Source organism: Vombatus ursinus, unplaced genomic scaffold, assembly GCF_900497805.2.
Source record: "Vombatus ursinus unplaced genomic scaffold, bare-nosed wombat genome assembly UNPS02014909.1, whole genome shotgun sequence".
NCBI classification, from domain to species: Eukaryota; Metazoa; Chordata; class Mammalia; order Diprotodontia; family Vombatidae; genus Vombatus; species Vombatus ursinus.
Window position 1 is genome coordinate 5,624,757 of NW_020954687.1, and position 27,663 is coordinate 5,652,419.

General features: G+C 34.7%; 1 protein-coding gene across 1 annotated transcript in view; it reads right to left on the bottom strand.

The window, feature by feature from the left end:
- The window catches only part of NEK7 (NIMA related kinase 7), a 195,951-nt gene that overhangs the window by 35,508 nt on the left and 132,780 nt on the right, over positions 1 to 27,663 (bottom strand). The window contains 2 exon segments of the mRNA XM_027843469.1: positions 11,819 to 11,926; positions 12,895 to 13,003. Of these exon segments, the coding sequence (XP_027699270.1) occupies positions 11,819 to 11,926; positions 12,895 to 13,003 (217 nt within the window).

The window sequence follows — 27,663 nt, forward strand, 5'->3', positions numbered from 1 at the left end:
GAGTACCTCCAGACATCTTCCCTTTACCAATAATGCTAGATGGAGGTCTAGATGACATGCTCTCAGTTTGGGGGATGGTACAAAGCTTGAAGGTATAGCTAATATTCTATATGATAGACTCTACGTCAAAAAGATCTTGACAGGCTAGAAAAATGAATAGAGTTAACTAAGATGAAACTTCATTGGGACAAATGTGAAGTTCAACTATATAAGTGTAGGATTGAGACAAGTGATTCGATTAAGACTTCCTATAAAGAAGATATGGGTGGGGCAGCTAGGTGGTGCAGTGGATAGAGGTCCTGCCTTGGAATCAGGAGGACCTGAGTTCAAATCTGACCTCAGACACATGACATTTACTAGCTGTGTGACCCTCAGCAAGTCACTTAACCCCAACTGCTGAAGAAGATATGGGAGTTTTAGTGGATTGAAAACTCATATATGGCAATACTGTGACATCGCAGGCAGACAACAGAGGAGGTGATAATTTGTGCTATATCAAGAGAGACTCAGAGTCCAAAGTAAGTAAGTTAAAGATAGTTCTACCATACTCTACCTAGTTAGGCTACATCTAAAGTACTCTGTTTAATTCTGGGTACCACATATTAGGAAAGATATAGACAAACTGGAGTTTATCTAAAAGAAGGAGACTAGAATGGTGAAATTCCTTAGGAACATGCTAAAAGAGGATTCAACTGAAAGGACTGGGGATTTTTCTCTCAGAGAAGCTGTCATGACAGCAGTCACCAAGTATTTGAAGAGATGTTATATAGAATTCAAATCAATACAACAAATACTTATTAAATGCCTTCTCTATACAAAATTATTATCCTTTTAGAAGAGATATTATATTTGTTTTGCTTAGCCCCAGGGTACATAACTAGGAACAAAAAGAAGCCATTATGGAAAGACAAATTTAGATGTAAGGAAAAACTTCCTAAAATATCTGGAGGTGTCCTAAAGAAGAATAAGAGCCTTGGGAAGAGGTGGGTTTCCTCTCCTAGGAGATTTTTATTAGAGAGAATAATTTCAGAGTTCAAGATTAAAAAAGGTAGTATAGTTTTGGGTAATAGTGAGACCTACAGTATAGCCACTACCCCTGTGGGCATCCTACCTTAGAATGAAGACAAAAGTCAAGAAAGTTGAGGAGGATAATGCACTATGATGTCAAGGTATTTGAAGAAATACCAATATGAATATACTGAACTCTATAAGGATGACAGAAGAAATTAGGGAAGTAATGAGGACTATGATCTAGACACTGAAAGCCTTGAGAAAGTGAGATAGTGGCTTGAAGGTTAGAAAAAAAAATTGCAACTGAGATTTGGTCAGGGTAATATAGACAGAAAGAACAAACTTCAAAGAAGAAGTTTATGAACCACAGTGATGGACAAAATATTTGGAAGTGACAGGGTAGGGCAAAAGGATCATGTATCCCACCTGTCATTTTTTACTTTTCGAGAGGGAAGGAGGGATGAGAAAAAGAGCAATCAGCAGCGGAATTTTGTGGCCAGGGATGAGATAGCTCCCAGAACAAGTCTAGTTGCCATGAGTAGAAGATGATAATAATAATGGTTGATATTTATTTAGTATTTCAAAGTTTGCAAAATATAAAATGTATGAGAGAGAAATAGATCTAAGACGAAGGAGAGTATGTTAAAAACAGTAGGGCTTCTAGAAAACACAGTGGATGGACAAAGTAGTAAATAATATTTGGTTCTACTAAATAGATTATTCCTTGACTATAGGGATAGGTACTAAATTTGTGACTTCACTGGTATAATAATAATGATAATGATAATAATAACAATAATAATAACTACCACCAGCATATCACTGACTATGTCCTAGCCACTGTGTTAAGTGCTTTACAATTATTACCTTATAAATATTGATCCACAACAACCCTAACCCTGCAAGGTAGGTGCGATTATTCAAAAAAAAGTTCTAGGACTTAAACTTTAGAAATAGGTTTGGAAGTGTAATTTAAAAAGTGAAATATGTATGCCAGTAATGTGGTATAATAAAGATAATGGTTATCACAATAAAAATGTCTTGTAGCCAACATAAACTAATGGTAGAATTTCTAATCTATGTTTCCAAATCCTATAAAATGGGCCAAATGATTATTACATTAGTTTTTCACATATTTGTCCAAACTAGAATCAAACACCTTTTTCCTGCTACCTTTCTAATGCCAAGTCAAACACCTACTGTGTGAGATATTGTTCTAAGCGTTAGGTGATGAAGCCAGCCTAGGGTGGTGTCAGAGGAGAGAAGGGGGTAAATACAGGAGATGTTAAGAAGATAGAATTGACAAGATCTGAAAACTGATTGGATGGAATGGGGGTAGGAGGAAAATGAAATAGAGGACAGACAGTGAGGACTCAAGAATGACACAGGTTGTAAAGCCTGGATGATTGGGAGAATAGGGATGCCCTTAATAGCAATAGTAAAGTAAGAAAGAGGGGAAGGTCTTAGAGGAAAGTTGAGGAGTTCAGTTTTGAATATGTTGAACTTAAATGTCTTTGAGATACTTCTACTCTTCCCCAATGCCTATCCTACTCTGCCATCTCTACACAATAGAGAAAGAGAAGTTATCAAAGAATAGAATATATAATAGAAAGTGACAGCTCTTTTGAGAAAGACTATAAATACTGAATGGAAAATCTCATTTTATAGACATTCAACTAAAAAAAAAGTTTTGCATGCCTCATCATCAATCAGATAAGCTAACATCTAAAACTGGCAAAAAGTATTGATTTGTGTTTTAAGGATAATAACTTGCACTGAAATAGTTTTTATATTTTAAATATACCATCAAATAGCATTATAAGTATAATAAATTTATTAAAATCTTATTTCATTTTTATTTTTACATTAGGTATTAAATTACTATTTATATTGCTTAAGAATGAAGAAATAAAGACTATTTATTATTAATTTAATTTGAATTCACTTCACAATCTGCAGAATCATAGTAGGAATCTCTTTAGTTATTTTGCTTAAAAAAGAAAAGATGTATTTTTTCTTGACTACAAATTAGAATTTGCTAAAGTAATAAATGCACATTTTTATTAAATCTGAACATGTATCAATATATTCCAAAATGTGTAATTGTCATATCTTCTGGGCAATAAAGATTGTCGTAAAGGAAACCATTTTTCAAAAAAGAAAAAAAAAAAGAAAAAAAGACTTTACCTTTAGAAACAGGTTTGGAGATCTGTTTTAAAAAATCAAATATGTATGCCAGTAAGGTGGGATAATAAGGATAGTTATCACAATAAAAATATCTTATAGTCAGCATAAAATAATGTTAGAATTTCTAATGTGTTTCCAAATCCTGTAAAATGGACCGAATAATTATTACATTATAGTTTTTCATAGATTTATCTAAACTATAATTTCTCTTGATAATTTCATCTAGGATCTTTGCTAAATCCAACTAGCCAAAGCTTTTAAGCATTTCATAACTTATTGTTCAATATTTTTTGCTTTTATCAAATAGTTTAATTGCCAATTATTCTGCAAGGACATTCATGCTAAACTTTCAATTATTTTAAGAACAAGAGAAAAGCAAAGATAATGACTGACTTGTATTGTCTCTGCTTGAATGTATTTTATTTTTTTTCCAAGTAATATTTCTAGAATGAGAAAGGTTTGTTCATGTTCACACAGGTCAGCAGGATTTGAAATCTGGTCCTCTTGACTCCTCAAGACTAGCACTACATCCACTTAATTTTTCTAGAGTGATGTCTCCTCATCAAGAAAATGATAGATAGTATAGAAAGGGTTAGACTTGGGAATCAGAAGACTGGAGTTTGAATCCTGCCTTTGATAAAATTTACTAACTGTGTGAACCTGGGCAATTCACTTAATCTCTCTGAGCCTCAGTTTCCTCAGTTATAAAAATCATGGAGTTAAATTCAATGACCTATAAGGTTCTCCCTTCTAGCTCTGAATCTATGAATGGATGATTTCTAAAGTCTTTTCCAACTTTAAATGTGAGATAGTAATCTTGCATTTTTTTTCAAACCTAGATTTGGTGGCAGAAAACCTGTTTTTTGAATCCCAGTTCTGCCACTTAGTGCCTAGAGCAAATAACTTTCCTTCCACAGGCCTGTTTCTTTGCCTTAAGTGGTTAAGGTTCCTGGCAAACTCTAAAGCCTGTGACTCCCTTGGCTGTCTTCTTTTCCTTCCCTCCAATACCCACGGATCTCCCACTGAGGATAGGCCAGCTTAAAACAGCCCATTTAGAGCCTCTAATTCTTCTTGCTTCTGACTGTAGTGACAGGACTCTGTCTGCTTAGTGTCACCAAATCACAGCCACTCATCCGGTGTCTTCAAATTTCCAGACCTGACTAGATCAATAAAGCTATCCTTAACTCTAAATGAGAGATGCTTTGCTCTGGACTTTGGATAAACTGGTTTGACAAGTCATACCTTTTTGTAGTCACTCTTCATTATCGTCCCAGAGTGTTTCTGACCACAGGGTGGAGCAGGCATTGTCCAGTCCCAGGGCTGTTTGATTACATGCACTTAACTCCACCCGCCTGCCCTACCTACCCACTTTGAGGCTCCTAGATTAACAATTGGTCAAGGTTGCCTTTAGGTCTACCATTTCCAAAGAACAGCAACCATGCTTCTAATAACAGCTCACATTTCTATAGCACCTTAAAGGTTTAAAAAAAAAAAAGCCCTTTGACGGAGGCAGTGCAAGGAATATGATGTCCATGTTACAGATGAGTAAACTAAGGTCTATGGAGGAAGAATGTCTTGACCCAGGTCACACAACCAGGAAGTTTTGGAATCAGGCCTCAAAACCAAGACTTCTGACTCCAGTCTTTTCTTTCTATTACAGCACCTTTTCTCTAGGAACATAAGTCAGTTTCCAAAATTCAAAGATTAGGAATATAGGATCATAGATTCAGAGCTAGAAGGGACCTTAGAGGTCAATGAGTCCAACTCCTTCATATTACACATGAGGTACTGAAGTCCAGAAAGATTAAGTGGCTTGCCCAAGGTCACAAGATCACAAAGCCAGAAAGAGCTGGAAAGGACCTCATTTAGACCCTCCATCATTAAAAAGGACCTCATCTAGATCTTCCAGCATTGAGAGCTGGAAAGGACATCAAAGATCATTTATTTAAACTCCCTCATTTTACAGGTAAGAAAACAGAGCCCAAGGAGGTCTAGTGACTTGCCCAAGAGCACACAACTAGTAAGAATCAGAGAAAAGTCTTGAACACAGGTCTTAGATCCCAGAGTCTATGTCCTCCCCCTTATATCATGCTGCTGCCTCTGGATCTATTGTTCAGGAAAGAGCCAGGCACTGCAGGCTGGTCATTCTGCTGCGAAAGCTCTCTGCACATTTAAACATAACTACGGTTTGATGTTCAGGGTGCCTCAGTGGGATTTAACCCAAGGACTGCAGATTTCCTCTCCTCTACCCTTTTCCTGTTTCTCCCCCCATTTCTATTCTGACCACCATTTAGGTCAAGATGTGCTTCATGATGCTTATCAATATTCAGGGATACTATAGATAGGACTACTCCTTGGATACAGGTTTGTTTGACCAAAAGACCATAGAAATATTCTCTGAAGAGTCCAAAGAGGAAATTTACTTCAGCTTTTCAAGTTAGAGCTCTTAGGAATCTGAGACACCATTTTGATTATCCCCCTCTTTTACAGGCAAGGAAACTGAGGCCTGGATAAGGAAGATGATTTGCCCAAAGTCACCTAAGTACTAAGAAGCAGAGCCAGGATTCAAACCCACATACTACACCTCTAAATTCAACCCTCTTTTCACAGTATAATGTTTTACCATCCCCATGTGACAAAGATAAAACTGAAATTGGGAAGCTTATTTGGCAGACGTGAGGAAAATCTAAAGACAGAACATAAAGTTCCTAGAGGTGATTCTTAATAGGTATAGCTGTCTCCAAATACCTGAAGAACTGTCATGGGAGAAAGAAGGATCAGACTTGTTCTGCCTGGCTCCAGAGGGAAGAACTAGAAGCAATGGGTGGAAGTTGCAGAAAGGAAAGATTTAGGCTTGGTATAAGGAGAAATCTGCTAACAATTAGAGCTATCTAAAAGTATCAGAATAGTGAGTTCTCTCACTATTAGAGGTAGTCAAGCAAATACTGTCTATACATCAAGAACTGTGAAGAAGGAATTCTTTTTCCAATACAGGATAGACCAAATAGCCTCAGGATCCTTGCAACTCTAAAACTCTTTGATTTTGAATAACAACAAGTATCCACATTAACAAATTAATATTAGACAGTCTTAATGAAAATGACCAACTAAATTTAATTTTTATTTATTCAACAAACAAACCATACACTTATATAAAGCTTACTACATGTTGGGGGGCAATCTAATGTGCAATGATCTCCAGTGATGTGAGCCATTCCTCCAACAGACTGAAAACCTATCCACACACACCCATCCTGTGAGGCTCTTGTCCACACCTTTTCATCAACTTATCAGGCAAGTCAATCTAGTTGAAGCACCAAGGAATTGTGGGGTGAGATAGCAGGTAGAATGTATTTGATGGGTCAAACACTCTCCTATCAGCCCCTCTCAGACCCTGCTGGAGACAGCGCAGGACCCTAAGGCAAAGAGCCCTGGGAGCTGAAGTGTCCCTTTCTTTCTCCCTCCCTGTTTCTGACTTCTCACTCTGCTTACAATTCAGACCCTGAAGTCATCAGAGAGAGAAGTCTGGGGAGAAGGAGCCAATCATCCTTCCCACCAACAATACCAAATGTCAACTAAATTATAGCCCAAATGTCCCCCAGACCACTGGCCCTGCTTCTAGCCCAAAGTCCTCAATACTGTCAAATAGTTTAACATCTGAAACAACTATAATTTTAGCAATTACTGGACTCCTCACTATCTCTCTCCTCCCACATCCAAACTCTTGCCAAGGTTTGCCAATTTAAAACCTTTGAAACATCTCTCAAATAGTCTTTTTTCTCTCCCATCAAACTGCCACCTCTTCCGGACTATCACAATACTGGTGGGTCTGCCTGACTCAGTTCTTTCCTCCAAGCCATCCTCTATTCAGCCACCAAAGTGATTTTCCTAAAGCTCAGGTCTGATCATATCCTTTCCCCTACTCAATGAACTGCAGTGGCTTCCTACCGCCTCCAGGGGCAAATACAAGATGTTGTGTTTGGCATTCAAAGCCCTTCATGGTTTAGCCCCCTCCTTCTTTTCCTGTTGTTCCATATCTTTTTCCTTGCCAGTGGCACTGGCCTCCAGACTTCCATGAACAAGACTCTCCTCTTAGCTCTGGCATCTTTTCTGGCCTGTCCCATTGGAATGCTCTTCCTCCTAATCTCTGCCTCCGGGCTCACTGGGCTTTCTTCCAGTTTTAACTAAAATCTCATCTTCTACAGGAAGGTGTTCCCAACTTCTCTCAATCCTAGTGCCTTCCCTCTCTTAGTTATTTCCTATTTATCCTCTATATATCGGGCTTCTACCTGTTTGTTTGCTTGTTGCCTCCCCCATTAAATTGTGAGCTCCTCAAGGGCAGGGCCTCTTTCTGTATCTTCAGTGCTTAGCACAATGCCTGGCATATAGCAGGTGCTTAATAGATCTTTAAATAGAAATCATATTAAAGAAGATGAACTACCACCCGCTATGCAGCAACATTCTAAGATCCAACTGGGCCTTTCCATCAGACTTGCAACTGAAATCTCTCCTATATATGGTCTTCCTCACTCCATCCCCCAAACAGCATGTGATCTTCTTCAAATCAGAGACTGTATGACTTCTTTTTTCTCATTTGCATTTGCAGTTCTTAGTATAGTGTTTTACACATAGTAATGATCATTCATTCATTCATTTATAAGGGACAACTCAACATACTAAGGGCCTTCCTTGAGCACTTTTCACATTATTAAGATACTAATGGAGCATGTGGGCTGTTTATTGATTATCCTAAACTCTAGATATGTGACCAACCCATGTTCTTTTTCTATCACACATTTCTTTGATACCATCTTTTACAGACTTCCAATGTGAAATCACTTATTTATAATGTTACAGTTGGCTCATTCCCACAGTGAATCCCTCTTCACTACCCTTTGGGAAATTCTTAACTTCTAGCAGGGTATTTATTTGGTGATGAATTTTGTGTCCATAATCAATCAATGGCCAATTCATCAAACAAGAGTAAAATTCAAAATGGCCCTCAGTGCTGTGTGGCCTCTTATCTGCATCTGAAGTGACAAGCAGCAGAGCAGCAAAAAAGAGAGCAGTGCTTACTAATAAAATAATCCCTACCTTCAAGGAGTTTATATTCTACTGATGGTGGGAGAATGGATTTTCCACAGGACAATATGAACAAATGTTTTTCTTGAAATCTCAAGTTATGTATACATATGTGACTGTAAAATCCTACTTTTAAAGAACTCTTGTTATAAAGAGTATTCAGATAAAGCAAGATCAACAATACTGCATCCTAATGACTGTTATGACCTTCCCAGGTACTGCCTTGTTCTGTTTTTATATTGTTCTTGACCACAACTTCCTGACTACAATTGAATGGTGAGAGCAACGCAGTCTACAGACCAGTATTTATACAATATGCTTCTAATATACATATGTACTGTTTACTTGTTTACGATGGATAATATACTTTCTTAATCACATTGTCTTAAAACTCACAGATTTATTAATATAGCAAATTCCTGTTTTGTTTTTAACCACAAACTGCTAGAAGGAATTATTCAATCAGGTCTATACAAAAAGCAAAAGAAGGGGCAGCTAGGTGGCACAGTGGTTAGAGCACCAGCCTTAAAGTCAGGAGGACCTGAGTTCAAACTGGGCCTCACACCAAACACTTGTCACTTACTAGCTGTGTGACCCCGGGCAAGTCACTTAACCCCAATTGCCTAAAAACAAAACAAACAAAAAAAAAAAAAACCAAAACCAAAAACAAAACGAAACAAAACAAAAAGCAAAAGAACCATTTCCCAACTACAGTTTAACCTATTATCTGCAGGGAAAGGGAAATCAAAGAGACTGTGGTCATATTAATTGTATACTTATATAATGAGACTTCAAAATTCAATGAAAAGTTAATGTGTGGACAAAACCTCAATTAAAATATTTTCAAACCATTCATAGAGCTGAGTAAATATTTATCTTTACATGATCAGTTCCTATTATAGTTCCTGACACATTAGTAAAAGCTTAATAAATGCTTATTCAATGATTGATTAAAGTACAGGAAAACTTTCTAACAATTACAGGTAATCAAAAGTGGAATGTGATGCCTCAGGAGGCAATTGTTTGTCCCTCACTGGACATCTTTCAGTGGAGACTGCATGACCACCTGTTGGGATGACATAGAGGGGATTTCTATTCATGTAACGGTTGTGCTGTAGACGGCCTCTGTGGCTCCTTACCTATCTGGGGTTCTGTGATAACATGTTTGGTGATAGAATCTTGACTGTTTTTATTATGCCACCAGGAATTTGTGTGAGTACTCTTGGCAAAACTAAATGTATTAAGAATATTTCCTGTGGAAATATGTAAGTGAAAAAGTACATCTCCACAGATGTATGAATACCTAAGAAGTAACTCACTGAAATACTAAAATTATAATTTGTAAAACTTTTATATTCTCAAGAGAAGATATGAATTATTTTTAATAATGAACTAAGGTTTCTGTTTAAAGCAAAGCCTTAGTATTTAGCACTTGTCAATCAGCCCCAAGATAATTTTAAAGGAATTGACAGATTTTGACGCAATTCAGCACACTACTCAAAAGTATAAAGTTATACCTTTATTTGAATCTGTGCTTTAGTCATCTATCTCGAAAAAAAAAAAGCCCATGTTAACAGTTTTGAAATGAATATATTTCCTATTTTCAATGGCTATCAATACAATCTGATATTTGGAGTTTGTCAAAATACATGACTGTAATGGGAGAGGTCTACTGTTTACAAATGGGTTAGTTATGATGCTTTAGATTAGAAAATGTCTAAATTCTTCAAAGGTCTTGAGCGATTCAGAAGATGAAAAAAAGTAACAATTTGTATTCTTTCCAGAGCTAATAGTTCTGAGATAAGTGTTTTTATTTTCTCTGCATATGTTATTAAAGAGAAAACACAAAAATTTGCCTTCATAACAACAACATTAAATATTAAACCCAATTTGCTAGTGAGAAAGGCACTTTCTGAAGAGACATGCTAACATTTCTCTAGAACAAATTATATAATCATTTTCTTTCAATGCAAAAATTTTAAATGCCATCCTACTGAACTGCCATAAGATTATCTACGTGGGCTCCTTTGCTTTCCAATCTTTGCATTTTATGACTGAAGTTGTGGCTTTCCAAAAAAGGAGGATTTATTTTTAGTGCTGTTAAATTTATGTAATTAACTATCACTAATATTAGATAAACATTGTGAGGCTCTTTCTTGTCTTCCTGTGAATATTCTTACTTAATTCCCTATTAGGGTTTGGATTTTTTCCAACTTCCCAATAAAAATAAATATAAAAGAGCCATAGTAAGAAATAAGAATATCATCCTGCCACTGCATACTGCTTAACACTTTTCAAAACACTGTCACCTGTTACCTCATTTGGTCCTTACCATATCTCTTTGGGGAAAAAAAAAGGTATATATTCATTATATTGTAAAGGCAATATGGTGTGGTGGAAAACATGTCTGAATTGAAATCAGAGAATCTAGGCTCAAATCCCAGCTCAGCTACTTATTATCTGTATACCTTTGGAATATTCTAAACCTCTCTGAGCCTTACTTTCCTTACTTGTAAAACAAGATTGTGGACTAGATGAGTTCTTGTCCTGGTGTAAGTCAATCAGCCCAATTCTTAGTTCAATGTGCTTTCCATTTTCCTAACATGCTTCTCTATTTCTTATCTGATTATAAATTTTGGTATTCCAATTTTAATAACTTTCTTTTTAATACACTAAAATTATTTTTCAATACAAAAAAAATGGAACATCAAGTTTACAAACTAAATTTATCCTTTATCCCAAAAGAAAAAAAATAATATACAGTCTAAGTATGAAGCTAGAGGGTCATTACTAAATCTGAAAAATTACTTTACTTAGGTTCTAATAATTGAATTTTTACCCATTTTCTCTACTAATAACTAGTTCTTAAAGCACATAAAAGAAAAAAAATATTTTAAGGGCTTTAAGAGAATTCATAAGACTTTACCAAGGTACCCAATTCAAAATCATTTATTCTACCTAGCAATTATTAAATTGCTTTCAAGTCAAAATACTAATTTTCTTCCTATTATTAACATTTCAAAACTGGTATTAAATTCTATTTTGAATAAAAAATGGGAATATATTTCTGAGATGCTAAAATTTTGATTTCTAATTTGTAAAAAAAACCCACATTTTGTTAATGATCCATAATCTTAAATATTATTTATCACCTTCATATACTTTTCCATTATAAATAAACATTTACAAACTGTTATGGTATTTTTCCAGAGAGACTTCAGTCCTCACCCAGGAAAGCAGTTGATTCATTAGTTCTCATTACACTATTATAAAACAAATACTCTATGGTAATAGGAAAATCTGCTCTTAGCAGACATTATCTACTAAAATTATTGAGGTCAAGAAAACAATATTAAACTATTCTATTGAAACAGATAGTAAATCTCCAACTGATAACTTTTAGTATGTTCATGAAATTGATGACTTAATTTTTAAAATGATTTTATCTGGCACCTGCAAGGAAACTACATCAATATTTATGCATATGATTTTTTATATGTAATAAAATATTAGTTTGAAATTATTTAACAATTCCTACCTAAAGAATGTGCAGCTGTGGTTTTAGAGCTGAAAAATCGGCCCAGTCCAAGATCTCCAAGTTTTACTACTCCTGTGGCTGTAATGAATACATTAGCTGGTTTTATATCTGTAAAATAAATAAATAAAATTGTCAGGAAAGAGAGTATTTTCAAAGGGATAAGTTTTGAAAACTTTTTGTGGAGGGTGGGGGGATTTAGAGGAAAGAATGCAAATATTCTTACTAAATGTACCTTACTAGAAAAATAGGTTTCAGAATTTTAAACCATTTTCTTGTTATATTCAGCCATTCTTTTAAAATTACCTAAACTGATTTTTTTAAATTCTCTCAGTACTCATATGGGCTGATAAAATACAAAACAAACATGCATTGGAGCAATAAATATAAATGACACAATTTTAATATGCTACTAGCTTTTGTTCAAACTGCAGTTCTGTTTTCTATACCGAAAGACCAGACCTCATAGAATGTTGCCCATTCTTCTATTTTTTAAATTACCAGCACTACTCAAAATAAGAATATGTTTATTTTTACTACGTATGATAATTTTAAAATTAAACTTGGGCTATTTCAGAAACTACAACTCTAAAATACTCAAACAAAATGCAAGACTTCTTTCCAAAGTCTATGATTTAACCACTTAATGAGGGGAGAAAATCTTAGTCTCTGGCCAACCATACAACATTATCAGCACTCTAAGAATGAATACTAATACCTAAATGTTTAGGCTGCTGTAATAAACATGGTTCATTTAATAAAATATTCATTTTCTCACATATAACATTTCTTTCTTTAGTTCCCCATCTCTTAATATTGTTCCCTTCCTGATTTAACAAATTATTTAAAACAATAAAATGCTTCGAAGAGTGAAAAATCTGCAATGTTGTTTTTATTTTTGTGTAAACCCAAACTATTTTTGTTACAAGTAATTACATTCTAATAAAATTATAGTATCTGGAAAATAATTAACCACCAAAAATTATTCTCTTTCATTTAAGTTTGAAATAATTTATCCCTCAACTGCCAAGCATCTCTCTCAAACTATTATTACTCAAACATGCAAGATCTTCATATACCTCTATGCATAACTCGCCGGGAATGCATATGTTCCAATGCACTGCAGAGTTGAACAAAGTACTTCCAAACTGTTCTTTCAGGAATCAATCTTTTTTGTTTCTTAAAATGCTACAAAACAAACAGAATAGAAAAGAATAATGAAAATTTCTCAAAATTCAATTCTGGAAACTTAATTTTACACAATGCAAAAAAATGGTCACCAAAATCAGAGATAGTAGTATTTTACCGCAGTGAACTGAAGCAGCTCTTTAGAATACTTTACTTACTGACATATTTACAAGAATTTTACTTGATACTTCAAGTCAGTTTCCTCCCTACTTAATTAATATACTAATCCAGGTAATGCTGAGGTATACTGTTAGTTGCTATACAATCAAATGATATCTTGCAGATATCATTTACATCTTATACATTTACAGGTCTGCCTCATTCTACAAAAAAAAAATCTAAATTATAAATTAGAAGTGATCTTTCACATTATGAAACTATTGTTATTACAAATACAGGACTCCTTTAGTAATGAATTCCAATGTGTGCTTCTAAAATATAATTCTATTTACAAGAATTCAGTTTATATGCATATTTCTACCACAAATACTAGATACAAAAAATAAATACCTACAACTTTAGTCTTACTAAATTATATCTAAAAACTTCACTACAAAGTCAGGTCAAGTAGATCTTAAAATATCAGCACATCATAAACATTTTTTAAATCAGGAAATGTAGATTTTACAAAATTGAACTCTCTAGGCTATTTTTCAATCATTTTACAAGAGAAGAAAATAATTCTAAAACTAATGTGAGATTTATAACTTATTAAAACTGATTATATAGAAAAATTATTTTAAACATAAAAACACTGACTCCCAGTTATTAAAATGTTTTCATATGGACTTAGCCAATGCTCATTTTTGTCCCTTTAAAAAACTCATTCATCCATCAAAAGGACTATAATATTTAAAGTTAAATTTGGCAATATACATGTAACCTCTAGATATGCCATATATTATAAAGCCTGAAATGCTACATAGTTGTTTGTTATTTAATAGTGAGACCCTAAATATCAGGGATTTTGAGAATAAGCAAGTTTGTCAGTTTTTTTGAAATGTTACTAGATGAGGGCAGGAGGAAATGAAAATTATTACTGGGATATGTACTGGTTATCCACCTTTTACATGGGAAAATATAGTATTTTTGTTTGACTGAGGACTCAGAGAAACCAAAGAAAAATATGTAAAGAAAGACAAATGACCCAGGCTAATTTTTATTAGGTTTCCCATTGTTTAAAAACCCCTATCAGCTATCTTAATAAAATTCACTTGTATCAAATACTCAAATGACATGCTATATCACCAAAATGTTATAATGACCAATCATATTATTGTAAGTTGATGAAGACAATAGTATTCCTGATGAAAAAATTTCTGGAGTCAAACAGCAATATAAATGATTTCTAGGCAATATAAAGTATTATTAAAATATTAGAAAATTACATGTCAGGTTTTCTATTCTGACTACTTTTAATTCCAGAATATTTTAACATCAGTTTTCATTCAAATGAGGCAATACTGCAAAATCAGTTCTTTACATATTACTTTCACTCAGACTTGGAACGAATCCAAATAAATCCTATGTATGGGTTCTCCCCATAGCAGGATTAGCATATCAGAGGACTGTTTGATGTCAACAGGAAGATGGAGACCAGGTTTCTTTTCATTTAAAAACAAATACACAATATCATGTAGGTATAGGGGCATGAAAGCATACTTTTGTGCTTTAATATAGATTTTTAAATTATCATAATTATACTAACTTTGCAGTTCATAAAAAACCTTCAGTGTTGTAAACAACTTGAAGTACAAATGATACTGAAAAACTGCCCACCCACAAAATGTCAGAAATAGGCATCTTTTTGCATCTATTTCTTACAAATCTTAAAAAGAATAATGCATAATATTTTTGCATTTTTCTTTAGTGTTTTTATTTCTTCCCAATATAACATGTGCAAACAAGGAGTTGAAATAATTTCAGCAAGTTTCCAAAACTTCAACATTTTGAAATCAGAAATTCATAGAAACGTTTCCATAGGTAACATTTTTATATTAATGTTAGGGAGAGAGAGAAGAAGGGAGAAGAAATACTCTGCAATTACTGGAAACTTGAAATCTGTACACAAGGACACTTGAACATTCGACAAATTGTCACAGATATTAAAATTATTAAAAAATCCAAATTAAGATAACAAATAAGAGCTTAAAGTCACTTAGTAAACAAATGTTAAATTCTGAACATGGACACAAAATGACTTTTTACCTATTTAGGAAACTCACAATGAGTTTTCAAAGGATACTACACTATGAATGGGGTTGTCACTTGGCTAATTTTTTTTCTTTTCTTTTTTTGGGAACTGCTCCTTGTGTAAATACATAAGACAAAACAAAATAACCACTGACATTAAGCATATTAAGCATAACCAAGGTCAAGGAAAGGATTGTTTGTAATCAGCTTTTAAGTAATAATAATATAGGAACTTGATTACTCAAAAATTTAAGGAGAAAATGGGTTTCACTTTTACATTTTGTTTCACAGGTAAAACATTTTAAAATTTAATTTCATTATGACATTATCTATTGTCATATTAAACAGATAATATTTATAAGTAGCTATTTACAGTAAGCATAAAATATGATGTTAAAGTCATGGCACACTGATGAGTCTTCCCTTTCAGGACTTTTACTTATGAGAATACCTAACACAATAAGAAAGCCTAACTGTTTCTGATGGTGGCACTGTTGGCTACCTCTTAGGAAGAGGGCAAAGAACGTAATAATAATAGAAAGGAAAAATTAATCTATTTGCAATACTTGTAAAATTATATCAAGCTTGATAAAATAGCAAATTTTATATATCTGTGAAAAAAAGGCTTTCTAGATCAACATGTTTGATAGTATAGGCATGAAAGGCAATATTTCTAGCAAAATGACAGAAATTAGAATGATAAAATCCTATTCTATGTTATATTCATAAATATATATATCTATATAGCTAATTTGTTAGATGACAGAAATTGAAAAAAATTATAAACCCATACTTAGAGAAGATGACTGAATCATTATACTGATAAAATTGTTACCCAGTGAATGCAGAATTAAATCAGATGTGTTTGATTTAGTTGCTATAAGTAATGCACAAATACTCAAATTTGCATGTCAAAAAATTACTTCATATTTGTTTGAGACTCTCTGAATGAGAGAGATAGTAAGAATGTTCATGGAAGTATAAAAACTACAAATAGCATTATAACACCTGAATACTGTTTCATTCTTTGTTTTTGTATATCTTGATCCTGTCACAATGGTTGGCAATTAGGTGTTTAATAAATACTGGTTGTGTGGTATATTTTTTAAAAGTCATGTTCTGATAATCAAAAAAAGTGGGTCACACAAATGCAGAGATGGCTTTTCCTGCATATTTTCAACATTTGCTACTAAGACTATTATACCAAAAAAAAAAGAACAGAACAAGAATATTGTATCATTATAGTTCATTAGAAATACCTTATGATAGCAGATTTCATTCTATAAGTAGTATTATCACTTAAAGTTTAAAAAGTGACCAGAGTACATTATATGGAATACAAATATCACATAAATAAATTGTCTCAATAAAACATTAACTGTTGCAAGCTTCTTCCATTCAAAATTCTTGGGGGGGAAATGTATTTTTCAAGTTTCCAAATATACTCATACAATCAAAATACTCATTATAGTATCTGCCTGGATAAAAAGATTCTAAACTCTAAATACTACTACTAACCTGGTTCTAGCAATTCTATGAACCTAGTCCCTTGGTCACTCACACAACACAACTCTTAAGATATAATCACACTTTCCCAAGTTTTACTGTCATATGCAATTCTAGCATTCACTTCATGGAATAGAATTTTTATCAGAATTGGTAACTTTATTAACCTGGAAAATAATCAATCCACAGAGAATGAACAGAAAATGACTTTTAAACTTTTAATTGTAATCAATATTCATATTAGCATTAAGTTGTTATTGTTTGTCCTTCATTCTCAAAGAGGACCATGGCATCAGGAAGGTGATGCCATGACTTGTAAGTGGATTGGATTTGAGTGAGGGAAGGCTGTGCGAAGTTATCAGATACACTTTCTCCTCCACAGCCATCTAGGTCTTAGCTAGAAAGTAATGTTTCTACTGGAACAGATCAAATCTTTAGCACAGTATTTTACTCAGTTTATTTCTGCCTAAGAAAGTGGAGAGAAGTGTTAGAAATCTAAGGGAAAAGATAATGAAAAATTAGAAAGACAGTGCTACATAAGGCTCACACTGGCACCTTTTTTTTGCATCTTATTCCTTGTAAATCTTAAAATGAACACTATATAATATTTTTGTATTAGATTTTAAAATTAATTTCCAATACAACATGCTAGATACCTATATTAACTGATATCTGCAACATGAAGAGGTTGAAAAGACTTTCTAACATATGAATTATTCTCATACATTGAATGATCACTAACTGTTAGCCATTTCTGTTGAGGTCATTAAAAGAAAAAGAGTTTCAGGTTAAAAATAAGGAGTCAATTCCTGAATGGAACACTGTAATATATATTTTCTTAATATTTCTAAAGAATTTTCTAGAAAGCCTGGGTTCTCTAGTCCTGGTTTTGTCACTAATTAGGTGTTAGATCTTGTCCACTACAAGGTCTCAGTTTCCTCATTACCATGAGGGAATGAGTTAAAAATATCTTCCAACTCTAAAAATGGATGACTATATGACGCTATACTTATAGGAAGAGTTCATTTCACTTGTGTCCTTGGAAACTTTATCATGAATTCAAGAATAAGTGGACGGACCACTGCTGAATCATAAAAACCACCACATGTTCTCCTGAGATACACACTAGGTAATTAGAATCTTTTGGTTAACAAGTTAAACATTTGCTGATAAAAATCCTATGCCCTTTTAAGTCAAGCTGGAAGAACCTTTCATCCTTAAAGATATATACCTTCATTGGAAAAACAAACAAACAAAACAGAACAAAACAAAACAAAACACAGAAGCCCTGTACTGAATTTTAGTTGGAAAGCATTGCCATGTGGCTAATTCAGCTAGTGAACTCAGTTTAAGTCAGCACTGATTAAGACCATACTATGGGCAAATCCCCAGTGCTAGAAACTGCAAATATGAAGATAAAAAAGCCTATACAGTATCATTGGCAATTGGCTACCCAGCCTCCATTTAAAGATCTCTAGTGATAGGGAATTCATAGAGGTCAACTTGGCACTTTTGGAGAGCTCTAATTTTTAAGAAGTTTTCCTTACAGTTGAAATCTACCTCTGTAATTGCCTTTCACAGCTCCTAGTTCTGTTCCCTAGAGTCATGAAAAACAAATCTAATCTTACTTCTACATAACAATTGTCCAACAAATACTAGAATGTGGCTACCTGGCATTCTCTAAGCTTTTATTCCTCACGCTAAATGTCCTCATTTTCTGAAACTGATCTTCATTCAGTATGGTTTCCCAAAGGTTTTCACCACCCAGACTATCCTCCTCAAGTGAATACTTTACAGTATGCCAATACATAAACTTTGGCCTCCAGATGTTTATACTCTAGTATGAGAGACAAAATGAATACACAAATATGCCACAAATGACAACAACTACAGTGTGTAATAACAACATAGGAGAAGTACAGATTACAGAGGAAAAGGGAAGCAGGAGATTGTTAAATGAAAAATGGTAGGGAAGATGTACTCTTAAAAAGTATCTCTTAGACTAACATTTCCTAATCAAACATACCAGAAAACTTGGGACAATATATCCCCTTTCTTTACGAAGTGAAAATACTTATCAAAACACCAAACACAAGTTCCTCCACCATCACAAAGACATATATCATTATCACAGAACGAAATTACATGAATTCATCAAAACAAAGTTTTACGCCACTCTATTATCAACTAATTAGAACTAAGGAAAGACACAAATAATGAAGTTATAAATGTATATTTTACCTTTAACTAGACAAGACTAAAAAGTGAATTCCATAAGTGGATACTTTGTATGTAATTCTATTTAGACTAAGAACAGAACACCTTAATCAGTAACCTGGATTTATGATAATAATATCCTGAGAAACAATAAATGTCCCTTTTAATTATTTCTGTTGCATGTTTCACTGAAAATGACAGTTTAAGAAAAACATATTAATCTCCTTAATGCGAAAAAGAGATGGCCTCAGATATCGCCTCATTTCTAACCTGGCTGCACTCATTCTGAATTTCTTTGACTTCATAAAGCCCCCTGCCCAGTATCTTTTCCTCTTTCCCCCATTTTCAGCTTTCTTTTGTGTGTTACCTTCCTCTATTAGATTATAAACTCTTTGAAGTCAGGGACTGTCTTTTTCACATTTGTATCCCCAGAATTTAGCATAGTGCATAGCACATAATTTAATAATTTTTATTGACCACTGACTGATTCCACAGTAACTTGTGAGTTTTCCCTTAAAAGATATTTACTGTATATGGGTTCAAATTCTTTAATGTGTTTTATTAGAATGTACTTTTAAAAACAGCATGATACACCAAAAAAATTAAAACATACATATAAATATATACATATATATGAATCTGATTCTATTTCATATCTCTTAAACTTTGACTTTGCATTATGAATGAATGGATGATTTTTATAAAATGTAGTGCTCTAAAATAACTTTAGAATTTTTATTTTAATTTCCTGAAAACACTTTCACATAATTTCTGGGCTACTTTCACATCAAAATACTTGTTCCACGAGCAATCTGAAATCCTTTTCTCCTTTCTCCTAGTCTTCAAAGAACAGCAGTTGTGACACAATTACAAAAGTAATAAAATATGGCCCTTATGAGTGTAATAATTTCTTAAATTTATATAGAGCCTTAAGGTTTAAAAAAAATTTTTTTTTTACTACATTACCTCTTCTAAGGAATAATAAAAACAGTCGTGGCATAAGGCAAAATATTTCTGTAAACAAAGGTCAACATTTAAAAAACTTCTTTTTGTTTAGGTTTTGAATTTATGGTTAAAATGAACTATGTGATAGGAAGTTCCAGATTTTCTCCCAATGCTTACTTAGGAAGTACTTTTTTGGGGGGGGGAGTACTTTTAAGAAGTGTGGTCCCTAAGTATGTCCCCAGTGGGAGAAATACAGAATGAATTACTATGAATGAACAACTATGAATTACTAAATTATATTTTTCAGTAGCCTCTAAACCAATTAATTATTTACTTATAAGATCTTTGAGGCAATGTTATGCACTGCTTTAATTCAGGAATACAGAATAGCAGCTACATTTCCTCTCTTAGCTCAATTAAGCCAAAGATTTGAGGGAGGACATTATATATATTATCTTGATGCATAATTATTTATAAGTGAGACTCCCATTAAAGTAATGAAATTGTACTTTTAAAAATCCAGCAATTTATTGCTTTTCCTTTTAAATGTTAATTATCTACTATCATTCTCTTCTATTACATGATCCTTATGTTTCTTCTCTATTATATCAATAATACATAGGGTACTGACTATCAAAAAGTCTTGTCAAGATATTCAGCTAATTAAACGAAATCAGAAGAAAGACAACAAATAGATGAAAGACAGAAAAGACCTTAAAGCTTTTTATAGCAATTTTTTTCTGCCATACAGGACATCAAAGCTACTACACTTAGTCTCATCATAGTACTGGATATGCTTCTTTAAAAAATGGAAGGAACAACAATCATGGTGGTACACACCTGTAATTCCTGTTACTGCGGGAGGCTGAAGCTGGTAGATCACTTAGGTTCAGTTCTAAGCTATAGTAGAGGGCTAAGTTCAGAGCTGTAATAGTATGGAACAAATATGATGAACTCCCTGGAAGTGGAGGACCATCAAGCTACATGAGGAGGGGCACACAGGACCAGATCATAAAAATGGAACAGATTAAAGTTCCGTTCCAATCAATACTGGCATCAGGCATGTCAATGGCTACTATACTTCCAACACGAGGAAAATGAGATCAAATCTCAAAAGAAAAAAAAAAGACTCTGAAGAAAACAAATATGAGCAAAGCAGTTAGAGGAGGTTTTGTTGGAGGAGAGGTTTGTCAAGAAAATGTCTTGTAGTATCTATAGATGATAAAGATAGCAAAGGCTTGAGGGAAATCCTCATATCTTATTACTACCCAATATCACTAACTATAGATTCATATGCCTACTTATCCATATATATGAAATTTCAGTTAGAAAAACATATGTGTGTAAAAATCCTTAGGGGGAGATTGAAGCCTTATTCCAGGACCCAATACTTATCTGAGAGAGTTAGAGTTGGGACAAGGATCCTCTGAGCTTGTATGGACTACATATGAAATTGAATTTTTTTTTTAATCAACAAAACGAATACACTAGGACTACAACAAAAAATAATAATTTGGGGAAAAATCTTTGTAGCAAAAATCCCCAATAATGATTTGACATACAAAGTACAGAGAATTAACACAAATATACAAGAACAAGAGGGATTTCCCTACAGATAAATGATTGAAAGATACAACAATTATCGAAAGAATTATGGAATATCAACAATAATATGAATGCTACAAATCATTAATAAAGTAATCCAAATCAAAACAACATGGAAGTATCACTTCACTCCCCTTAATGTGCCAAAGATGTTAAAAAATGAAAATAGTTAATGTAGGAGGGCCTATATGAAGACAGACTAATACACTGTTGGTGGCACTGTAAATTTGTCCAAGTGTTCTGGAAAACATTTCCAATGAAAGAAAAGTCACTGAACCTTTCATATTCCTTGACCTAGAGATCCCACCATGGGACACATATATACCTTAAAGTTGCGCGCACACACACACACACACACACACACACACACACACACACACACATCAACAGCAGCACTTTTTGTGGCAGCAAAAATCAAGAAATTGAGTAGGTGCCCATTAATGGAGGAATGGCTAAACAAAGTATGCCTACTCAGAGCATAAAAAAATAAGGAACTCAGAGACACTTCGGAAGGCTTGTAGGAACAGATGAAGACCAAAGTAATACAAACAATTTATACAATAACTATGACGATGTAAACAAAAACAATATTAAAAGACAATCAAACTCCAATTAACTATGACTAACTTCAGTTCTAGAAAATTAACAAAGAAACGCTCTTCCCTCTTCTCAATGAAAAGGTAGGAATTTATGGAAGAGTAATGTATAAGCAGTCAGACAATCACTATGCGTCTTACTTTTGCTTAAATGTTATAAGGTAGTGTTCAACTGCAAGGTAATTAAGAGGAAAAGACTAGTATAAAATTTTAAAAAGGAAAGAGAAGGTAAAGAAAAAAAACAAAAGAAGAAAAGAGAAAGAAAATCTTTTTAAAAACTTATTTATAGCTTTTGACAAGGTAAATTCCAACCTGCAATGAAACTGAGAGGATGTGGCTAAACAACATTACCTTTATACTATATGTTTACAGTAAGTCTCCCCACTTGTTAATCAAATACAGCATAATGTTACTCTGAAACTACTTATCTATATTTATTATAGCATCCACTTTAAAGAATTCATCAGACCAAATTAATGAAAGCTTCTTTTCCCTCAATTGCCTGGGATAGCTGAGTATGCTAAAGGTGGAGGTATCATCAAAGCTACTTGTCTAAGTTTCTCAAAAGCCAGAGAGCAGTAGTAAATAATAAATATCCAAGCATGCACAGGGCAATTGGCCAATCACAACAATTCTATGGCTGGGAATGGGAGCAGCTCAGAGAGAAAACAGGATAGGCAAGAGTAAAAAACATCAGACACCAATCAAAAACCCAAATCTTGAAATCAGACAGTCGTCTGGTCTAATTAGACAGAAATAAGACTTCATATATCAACTGTCTTCACATTCAGTTAATACTCAAAAAATACATGCGGAAATGACTTTTTAAAATTCACATATCTACAAAACTTTGCCTGATAATAATTTGTCCTCCCAGTGTCCTCATAAGTGATTGATAAGTACTCTTAGTCTTAGTCCTGAAGTATTAGGGAGAACATTTATGCATTAAACTTTCTTCATTTCAAGGGTTAGTTGTTTGGGCAATGGCAGGAAGTCCCTAAAACAGAAATCAGATAACTGAGGTGACTCACTTTCTGTGGGACTTATAACGAATGGCAATGTAAAGTCCTCATCATTTTCAGATCATGATTCATGTATGTCAAAATTAAACAATCCCTAAAAAGGGTCGAACTGGAAAAGAATTACTGGCAAAAACAACAGATGGTGCAGGATTTCACATCAATAAAATATGGAGAGCAAAAACAACTTTGAAGGGAGGAAACTTTTATAGTGGGCACAGAGCCAAGATGGTGGAGTAAAAGTGGTGACTTACTTGAGCTCTCCCCTAAACATCTCCAAATACCTGTAAAAAATGACTCTAAACAAATTCTAGAGCAGCAGAACCCACAAAAAGACAGAGTGAAACAAATTTCCAGCCCAAGACAATCTGAATGGTTGATAGGAAAGGTCTTTTATGGCGGGCTAGAAGAGGAGCATAGTGAACTATGCTTTGGGCCAAGCAGGCAAACACCAGGCAAAGGCCAGGCCCCAGTATACCTGTAGGCCTCAGAAGACTGAATCACGAGTAGCTGTAAAGGTTTCTAGACTTTTCCACCCACAAATGCCAAACACAACTTAGAAGGTCAGTGGGAAAGGTCTGGCGGACCTGGGTGAGAAAGCAGTGTGGTCCAGACCTGGCCCTAGCACAGCTTCGGGGCTGCAGCCACAGCCGCAGTGCGTGCTTCTAGAGCTCTTGGCCCACAGATGGTGGGGGGATAAAGTGGTTGATCAGAGGGGGATTGCAGGAGGGATGTCTTTGTTGGCGCTGAGGCAGGATTCTCTTGCTTTGCCTGTGCTTGAATCTGTGTCGCAGTCTGGGGGTGAAGAGTGCTGGCAAAGTGCACTGGTGAGGCAGAGCTTGTGGCAGCAGTGGAGCGGGAATCCTCCTCAGAGTTGCAAGGCAGGAAAGAGCGCTTGTGGTCATTCATACACCACAGCACAGGCCAGGAAAGGAGTAAACACCTCACCCTTGATCATACCACCTTGGATGAACTGAAAATTTACAGGTCCCTAGAAGTATCCCTGAAAACAGCTGCACAAAACCTCCGAACCTTGGGACAGTACATTCTCCACACTGGAAGTAGACCCCTACCTTAACAAAGAGTTTAAAACTCAAGTAATTGGCCAGGAACATGAGCAAAACGTGCAAAAAAGTCAGACCACAGAATCTTTCTTTGGTGACAAAGAAGATCAAAACATACAACCAGAAGGAGACAAAGAAGCCAAAGCTTCTACATCCAAAGCCTCCAAGAAAAACATGAATTGGTCTCAGGCCATGGAAGAGCTCAAAAAGGATTCTGAAAAGCAAGTAAGAGAATCAGAGGAAAAATTGGGAAGAGAAATGAGAGTGATGCAAAAAAATCACGAAAAACAAGTCAACAGTTTGCTAAAGGAGACCCCAAAAAAATGCTGAAGAAAAAAACACCTTAAAAAATAGACTAACTCAAATGGCAAAAGAGGTCCAAAAAAGCCAATGAGGCAAAGAATGCCTTAAAAAGCAGAGTTGGCCGGGGCAGCTAGGTGGCGCAGTGGGTAGAGCACTGGCCCTGAAGTCGGGAGTACCTGAGTTCAAGTCCGGCCTCAGACCACACACTTCATATTTACTAGCTGTGTGACCCTGGGCAAGTCACTTAACCCCAATTGCCTAAAAAACAAAACAAAACAAAAGCAGAGTTAGCCAAATGGAAAAGGAGGTCCAAAAGCTCACTAAAGAAAATAATTCCTTAAAAATTAGAATGGAACAAATGGAAGCTAATGACTCTTTGAGAAATCAAGAAATTATAAAACAAAACCAAAAGAATAAAAAAAAAATAGAAGACTGTGAAAAATCTCACTGGGAAAACAGGTCCAAGACAGATAATTTTAAAATTATTGGACTACCTGAAAATCATGATCAAAAGAAGAGTCTAGACATCACCTTTCAAGAAATTGTCAAGGAAAACTGCCCTGATATTCTGGAACCATAGGGTAAAACAGAAACTGAAAGAATCCACCCATCTCCTCCTGAAAGAGATCCCCAAAGGAAAACTCCTTGGAATATTGTAGCCAAATTCCAGAATTCCCAGGTCAAGGAGAAAATATTACAACCAGTCAGAAAGAAACAATTCAAGTATTGTGGAAACATAATCAGGATAACACAAGATTTAGCAGCTTCTACACTAAGGGATCAGAGAGCTTGGAATACGATATTCTAGAAGTCAAAGGAGCTAGGATTAAAACCAAGAATCACCTACCCAGCAAAACTGAGCATAATCCTTCAGGAGAAAAAATGGATATTCAATGAAATAGAGGCCTTTCAAACATTCTTGATGAAAAGACCAGAGCTGAATAGAAAATCTAACTTTCAAATACAAGACTTGGGAGAAACATGAAAAGGTAAACAGGAAAGAGAAATCATGAGGGACTTATTAAAGTTGAACTGTTTACATTCCTACATGGAAAGATATTTGTAACTAATGAGACCTTTCTCCATATTAGGGTAGCTGGAGGAAACATATACATATACATACACACAAACATACATATATATTATATATCTATATCTATATATATACAGAGAGAGAGAGAGAGACAGAGGGCACAGGGTGAGTTGAATAGGAAGGGATGATATCTTAAAAATAAAATTAAGAGGTGAGAGAGGATTGTACTGGGAGAAGGAGAAAGGAAGAGGTGGAATGGGGTAAATTACCTCACATAAAAGAGGCCAAAAAAGCTTTTACAGTACAAGGGAGAGAGAGGAGGTGAAAGGGAATGAATAAATCTTACTCTCACTGGATTTGGCTTATGGAGGGAATAACATACACACTCAATTGGGTATGAATATCTCTCTTACCCTACAGGAAAACTGAGGGGAAGGGGATGAGGGAGGGACTGATGATAGAAGGGAGGACAGATTAGGCAAGGTAGTAGTCAGAAGCAAAGCGCTTTTGAGGAGGGACAGTGTAAAAGAAGAGAGAGAACAGAATAAGAGGAGGGTGGGATAGGATGGAGGGAAATATAGTTAGTCTTTCACAACATGACTATTATGGAAGTGTTTTGCATGACTACACATGTATAACCTATATTGAATTGCTTGCCTTCTCAATGAGGGTGGGTAGGGAGGAAGGAAGGGAGAGAATTTGGAACTCAAAGTTTTAAAAATGAATTTTAAAAATTGTTTTTACATCCAACTGGGAAATAAGATATATAGGCAAAGGGATACAGAACTCTATCCTGCCCTACAGGAAAATAGAAGGGCAAGAGGATAAGGGGGGGGGGGTGATAGAAGGAAGGGCAGATTAGGGGAAGGGGTATTCAGAATGCATGTTGTCTTGGTGTGGGGAAGGGTAGAGATGTGGAGAAAATTTGGAACTCAAAATCTTGTGGAAGTGAATGCTGAAAACTAAAAATAAATTAATTACTAAAAAAGAATCAGTTAAACAAAATCAAAAGAATGAAAAAATAGAAGAAAATGTAAAATACCTCATTAGAAAAATAACTGACCTGGAAAATAGATCCAGGAGAGATAATTTAAGAGTTAATAGACTATCCGAAAGAAAGATATCATTAAAAGAAGATAATATTTGTCAAGCACTTAGCACACTGCCTGGCACATAGTTGTTGTTGTTTGCCCTTCATTCTCAGTAAAGTGATGCCATGACTTGCAAGTGCAATTGGATTTAAGTGAGACAGGGCTGTGCAAAGTCATCAGCCTCACTCTCTCCTTCAAAGCCATCTGGGTCCAGTGGCAAGATATAGATCAGGACAATGGAGATGACCCCAGTTGCAATAGGAGACCTTGGCTTAAGCTAAGGTCTTCCCTAGGTCTCAGTCTGTCTGTGGCAATGCTCAGTTAGTGATTAAGGGTAGGTAAGAAATGAGGCAAAGAATGGCCTCTTTTACCTAGTCAAGTGCTATACAAATGCTAGTTATTATTATTATTGTTGTTGTTGTTATTACTGTTACTGTTAAAAGCTATGGCTAAGGGAATACTTTTTAACTAAACAAGGAATGAAGCCAGTCACAAAAGATAAAATAGGTAGATACCAGTCATACTTCACTTCACTCCCTACTTCCAGACCATATTCTGGACAGTTTCTCTATCAGCATAATCACCATGCTATGTCCTCCCCTTTCCCCATTCAGTCCTAGAACCATATTCAAGTAACTTGGACATAATTCCAAGAAGGAATATGTCAACTATTCTTCTATGGATACAGTCCCCACCTTAGACACCTGCCTTCTTCTACCTGTCTCCTCCTATTAAAATGCCAACTTCTTAATGGCAGGGACCTTTAAAAAAATACATATATATAGATATATATATATACACACACACACACACATATATATACACACACACACACACACACACACACACACACACATATATAAAGGTTCCTGCCACATACACACATACACACACACACACACACACACACATATGTATCTATCCATCCCCATGGCTTAGTATAGTGCTTAGAACATAGCAAGAATTTAACACATGCTTTTTCACTCGCTCATTCATTATGCACAAACAAAATTAACTAGGATAAGAAGAGAAGTAGTCAACTGGAAGGAAATCTTTGCATCAAATAGCTCTGATAAGGCAACTCCCTC